This window comes from Mandrillus leucophaeus, unplaced genomic scaffold (assembly GCF_000951045.1).
Source record: "Mandrillus leucophaeus isolate KB7577 unplaced genomic scaffold, Mleu.le_1.0 Scaffold78, whole genome shotgun sequence".
NCBI classification, from domain to species: domain Eukaryota; kingdom Metazoa; phylum Chordata; class Mammalia; order Primates; family Cercopithecidae; genus Mandrillus; species Mandrillus leucophaeus.
Genome location: NW_012108474.1, coordinates 1,857,152 through 1,863,331, shown reverse-complemented (window position 1 = coordinate 1,863,331; position 6,180 = coordinate 1,857,152). Strand labels below are relative to the sequence as shown.

General features: G+C 50.3%; 1 protein-coding gene and 1 long non-coding RNA gene across 2 annotated transcripts in view; one reads left to right on the top strand and one right to left on the bottom strand.

Annotated features, from left to right (window-relative positions):
* The window catches only part of IFT140 (intraflagellar transport 140), a 115,834-nt gene that overhangs the window by 1,537 nt on the left and 108,117 nt on the right, over window positions 1-6,180 (top strand). Inside the window, exon 3 of the mRNA XM_011966937.1 lies at window positions 3,171-3,348. Coding sequence (XP_011822327.1) covers window positions 3,202-3,348 — 147 coding nt within the window. The 5' untranslated portion in view covers window positions 3,171-3,201. The remainder of the gene's footprint in view (window positions 1-3,170; window positions 3,349-6,180) is intronic.
* LOC105529724 lies at window positions 88-6,030 on the bottom strand. Its single transcript, XR_001004555.1, has 2 exons — window positions 5,963-6,030; window positions 88-444 (listed from the first exon to the last, which is right to left on the bottom strand). It is a non-coding gene; the product is annotated as an uncharacterized LOC105529724 (long non-coding RNA).

Sequence of the window (6,180 nt, the reverse complement as noted above, 5' to 3'; positions counted from 1 at the left end):
AGAGTCCCTTTGGAATGGGCGGGGTGGGGAGGTGGGCGGCGCCATCACATACCCCAGGTGAAGCGGGACTAACGAGAGGAGCAAAAAAAAAAAAAAAAATTCTATGCTTGGTCACACGCTGGGTCGGCTCTGAGGGTCGCGTTGCATCAAACCGCCAGCGCATGGCTTCTCGATACCGCCCGCTGGATGCAACGAGGACCCTGCGCAGACCGGAGGCTCTGGATTGTGGCCTGGAGAGCGAGGCTTTGTAGGGTGGTCCCGGGTGCCTGCCCCTGAGAGTCCACCGTGGAGCCCCGTCCAGGGGTTCCCTACTCGGCGTCACAGAGGAGGAAGGCTACTCAAAGCCCTGTGACCCCGTGCCGCTTAGCTGAATGGGCTTAACAGATTCTTTCCAAAAGCTGGTTTAATGGAGGCACTTGTAGAGGCTCTGGAGACGCTGGACGCCTAAAAGTGAGAGGAGTACATCAGTTAGAATAAATACAGTTTTTCTCTGGTTCCCCAAAGTTGATAGATCTCCCAGTTGTATGTTCCGGAGACTGGGACTTTGTTTCAAGGAAAAGAAGGGTACTTGTTTCTGAGCTAACGCTATTGCAGATTGTCATCAAGTACGTAACTATTTTATTGGTAGCCATCTCTCCTCCGTATGTCAACTTTTATAAATTATACTGATAATACTCATTTTGGGAACTTGTTAAAATGCAGGTGAAAGGAACTATGAAGAATTATATTAATGCATTGTGTAAAAATGGAACTCATTCAGTCAGGCCTGCAACCCGTTTCTTATATTAATAACACAACAGGAAGAAACTCTCTCCTTGCTAATACGCAGCTTCATCCGCGCAGGGCCTGTTCTGTGCAAGGCACTGTTCTAAGAAGCTGGGAATACTGGGTGCCTCCGGCTCTCTGGGAAAGATAATATGGGGGGCAGTGTGTGAGCAGCGAAACTCACATTTACAGTAAAGTCTAAATGCAGCCACGGAGAAGCCCAGCGTTGTGTGGGGACACTGGGCAAGAAGCACAGGACAAAGGCAAAGCCATCAAGCCCTGAGAACTCCCTTACCCAAAGCCGGGCGGGAACCTTGAAAAACCCCAGGCGGGAAAGAAAGGAATTAGGACCATTTGCCTTCATAGTTAGTACCCAGTGTTGTACTAACGTATCACTCATTTTTCAGAGAAATATTTTCACCGAGTAAACTTGTTAGATACTAATTTCCCATACCCCAGGGTTTGTAACCTTGGCTGGCTGCAACATGTTAAAACTGTTTTTTTTTTTTTTTCCAAAACGGAGTTCCGCTCTGTTGCCCAGGCTGGAGTGCAGTGGTGAGATCTTGGCTCACTGCAACCTCTGCCTCCTGGATTCAAGCGATTCTTGTGCCTCAGCCTCCTGAGTAGGTGGGATTATAGGCAGGCACCACCACACTCAGCTAATTTTTGTATTTTTTAGTAGAAACGAGGTTTCACCATGTTGTCCAGGATGGTCTCGATCTTCTGACCTCGTGATCCACCCACCTCAGCCTCCCAAAGTGCTGGCATTACAGGTGTGAGTCACTGCGCCCGGCCAAAACTCATTTTAAGAGGCAATTCCAGCTACTTGGGAGACTGAGGCAGGAGGATCACTTGAGCCCAGGAGTTCAAGGCTACAGTGAGCCATGATCACACCACTGCTCTCCAGCCTGGGAGCCCTGTCTCTAAACAAAATACATATTTTTTAATTTAAAGGTTTCTTTTGCTGTTTTAAATTGCCCAGGTTTTGATCTAGAATGTGTGTTTGTTTGTTGTTTGGGTTTCTTTTTTTTTTTTAATTTATTTTTTGAGACAGAGTCTTGTTCTGTTGCCAGGCTGGAGTGCAGTGGGGTGATCTCAGCTCACTGCAATCTCTGCCTCCCAGGTTCAAGCGATTCTTCTGTCTCAGACTCCAGAGTAGCTGGGATTACAGGCGTGCACCACCACAACTGGCTAATTTTTTGTATTTTTAGTAGACGGCGGCGGGGGCGGCGGTGCACGTTCTCCATTTTGCTCAGGCTGGTCTTGAACTCCTGAGCTCACACAATCTGCCCACCTCGGCCTCCCAAATTGCTAGGATTACAGGCATGAGCCGCCGCACCCGTCCTGAATAATTTTAAATGGTGGCAAACATGTCTACAAATATGCTCTTCTCTGCCAGTTAACTTCTTCAAATTGACTGAGGTGTAAAAAAGTGAGAGTAACCAGACTATCACTTCATGTATCACCCTAACCTTCCTGAAAAGGGACAATATGTATATCTTTTCCAGATCTGAGAGGAAGAATGAGAGCGATTAAATTCACGTAACTGATCAAGCTCAACTTCTCACAGCTGCTGCAGCTGTGTGTTCTTGACTCTCTAATGGAGGAAGCCTTCTGTCTTCTACCACCTGTGAGTCAGAGGTAGCGGACAGTCTGATTTTATGCTTTACTGGAAATTAAGTACTGGTTTTTTTCTGTACCAGTACTCTCTTCTGGAGCAGTTTGCTTTTATTTTGTTTGAAAATGTTGTTTAAAAGGCAGCGGTGACTCACAGCTATAATCCCAGCACTTTAGGAGGCCAAGGCAGGAGGATTACCTGAGCTCAGGAGTTCAAGACCAACCTGGGCAACATAGTAAAACTCTGTGTCTACACAAATTATTTAAAAATTAGCTGGCCATGGTAGTGCATGTCTGTAGTCCCAGCTACTTTAGAGACTGAGGTGGGAGGATCCCTTGAGCCCAGGAGTTTGAGGCTGCAGTGAGCCGTGATCACACCACTGCACTCCAGCCTGGGTAACAGAGCGAGACTTGGTCTAAAAGGAAAAAAAAGGCAACTACAGAAATAGAACTTGTCCCTATTGTGACTGGAATGAAAGTTACTGAGGATTGCATGAGTAGTCTAGGCTGCAGGGCTTTGCTTTCTTTCCTCCTTTGATGGCCGTGACTTGTACTCGTCTCTCTCCCACAGCCTGGGTGATTCCGAGTCTAACTACTTCTCGTCTGCATTTCTCCCTGTTGGAGATCTCCTCGCATCAGGTTGTCTGCTCAGTCCACAAGGCATTTTCAAGTTGCCGATGGTCTTCCAATGGTAGCTTTGGGATGCTTCCCTTTTGTCATTCCATGTATAGTCATTTTGTTTGTTTTATTTAAAACTGATTGGACTTGGTCATTTTTTTTCCCTGCAGGTTTCAGCGCTGAGCAGGCCTGAGTTCTGTCATGGCCCTCTATTTTGACCACCAGATAGAAGCCCCAGATGCAGCGGGGTCGCCCTCACACATCAGCTGGCACCCTGTCCATCCATTCCTGGCAGTTGCTTACATCAGCACAACCTCAACAGGCAGCGTGGATATTTACCTGGAGCAAGTGAGTGCTCAGAAGCAAGGAGCCTGACTGTGGTAGCTTCGGGCCCACGTTGTTTGTGTTGCTGTTGTTCTCGTGTGTGTGCATCTGTGAGTGTGTGCACACGTGTGTGTGCATGTGGGTATGTGTGTGCGTGTGTGTGTATATGCGTGCATCCCTATGTGCGTGTATGTGTGTTGGTGTGTGTATGTGCATATCTATGTGTGCATCTGTATATGTGTGCACACACGTGGGTGTGTGCATATGGGTGTGTGTGTGCATCTGTATGCATGTATGTCGGGGGGTGTATGCGTGTGTATGTGTGCCTGTGTGTGTGTGTTCAAACGAACTCTACTCTAGGTTATTCATGAAGAAAACAACATCCATCAGGCCGGGCACAGTAGCTCACGCCTGTAATCCCAGCACTTTGTGAAACCAAGGTGGGTGGATCACTTGAGGTTGGGAGTTCGAGACCAGTCTGACCAACGTGGAGAAACCCCATCTCTACTAAAAATACAAAATTAGCCGGGCGTGGTGGCGCGTGCCTGTAATCCCAGCTACTCGGGAGGCTGAGGCAGGAGAACCGCTTGAACCCAGGAGGCGGAGGTTGCAGTGAGCGGAGATCGCACCGTTGCACTCCAGCCTGGGCAACAAAAGCTTAACTCTGTCCTCAAAAAAAAAAGAAAGAAAAAGAAAACAACATCCATCATCAGTTTTCACAGATGTCGAACCCCAGTATTATGAAAGCCCTAGTACGTGGGCAGTTCTTTCACCCTAGCTATTTTGGTGGCTTGGGGACATGTTTAGGAATCCTTAAGGCTCATCAGCATTAAGCCACTATCAGTTCATGGTCACCACCGGAAATGGCGCCACAGTGCTGTTTGTGGATGCTGAGGCATCCTCCTCCGTCAGCACCCTCCTTCATGTTCCACAATGGCCATTTGGAACTCTAATCATTTCCACAAACTGGGTGGCTTTCAACAACAGAAAGGTGCTCTGGCAGCTCTGGAGGCCAGAACTCCAAAATCAGGTGTCAGCAGGGCCCGCTGGCTCTGAAGGCTGAGGGGAGAGTCTGCCCTAAGCTGCTGTCCTGCTCCTGCTGTTCCCAGCAAGCCTAGCACTCCCTGGCGGGCAGATGCACTGCTCCAGCCCTGCCTCTGGTGTCATCCGGCCTTCCGTTCTGTGTGTCTGCATCTCTTCTCCTCTTCCTAAAAGGACACCCGGCATATGTAACTAGGGCCTGCTCTAATGACCTCACCTGAGCTTACCCATATCTGCAAAGACCATGTTTCCAAAGGAGGCCACGTCACAAGGACCGGGGAATAGGACTTCCACATATCTTTGTGGGGACACAGTTCACCCCCAACAGAAACTTTCCCCAAACTCTTCAGACTTCCATAACCACCCTCTTAGTGCCCATTGCACCTCCTACTCCACAAAGAAAATGAAGTGCCGGGGGCGGTGGCTCATGCCTGTAATCCCAGCACTTTGGGAGGCTGAGGTGGGCGGATCACGCGGTCAGGAGATCGAGACCATCCTGGCTAACACGGTGAAACCCCGTCTCTACTGAAAATACAAAGAATTAGCCGGACATGGTGGTGGGCACCTGTAGTCCCAACTACTCAGGAGGCTGAGGCAGGAGAATGGCGTGAACCCAGGAGGCGGAGCTTGCAGTGAGCCGAGGTCGAGCCACTGCACTCCAGCCTGGGAGACAGCGAGACTCCGTCTCAAAAAAAGAAAATGAGGTTTCCTCCTCCACTCACTCTTCTGCAGGCTCCCTGTTGCCACCACAACTCCACCCAAGCAATGACAGTCATCAGTTGCTTCTCGGTGTCACCGCCTGAGTGTTTCAGGGTCCTTGTCTGTACCACATTCCCGTGAAGTCCTCTAGGAAACATGCCTGAGAGCGCAGGGGTGGGGTGTTCCCTGCCCGACCTCCATGGCTTTGCCAGCTCTTCCTCCATTTCCAGCCTGTGAACACCATGGCCTTCCTCTCTGTTGGTCAAGGCTTCTCTCTGTTTCTTCCTCCTGTGGTCTGAGCATCCTCAGTGGCTTGCAGACACACATCTCCTGCCTCGGAGTTCCCTCTGAGCAGTAAGCTTAGAGACCCAGCTGCCTTCCTGACATCTCTAGGATGTTTCAAGGAGATCTCAGACTACACAAGACTGAACTGAAATTGTCCCCCACCCCTCCCCTGCCTCATATCTCTTGCTCACTGAAATGGGTACCTCCTATCTCAATGAAAGGCACCTCCTTTATCCTGGTTTCTAGAACAGGGACCTGGGTGTGACTGTTGACATCTCCCACTCCCCTACCTTGTAACCTGTCACTAGATCCTCCCAGTTTCTCCCCCGGAACCTCTAGCGAGTCTGCCGCTTCTTGCCCTTCCAATCACCCTTCCCTCCTCCAGGCTCCCATCCCCCTCTCCTGGACACCAGTACTACTTCCTACTGCTGCAGCTGTGCCCTCACAGGCCTCCTCTACTGTAGTCCACACGGCAGCCAGGCCTGGCCTGTCCTGGCATCACAGATGGAATCACTCCCTGCTTCCGCCTCACCTGCCCCGCGCTGCTCTTTGGGTGAACATGGAGTCCCTGATGTGGCCCTCAGCACTCTGCCATCTGTCACATCAGGCTCACCTTCCTTGATGCCGACACAACCTTCCACAGCCTTCCTCGGCCTTCCAGCCCTGCACGTGCTGTGCCCCCTGCATAGAAGGCGCTCCTTCGTCCATTTGCGTAATTAATGCATTAATCCTTCAGGTGAAAGTGGCTAAGCGGCCTCTTCCTCTGGAACTGCCCCACACACACACATGCCCTTGTGGCCCGGTGCAGCGCTGGTCTGCAGCTTCCTTGTT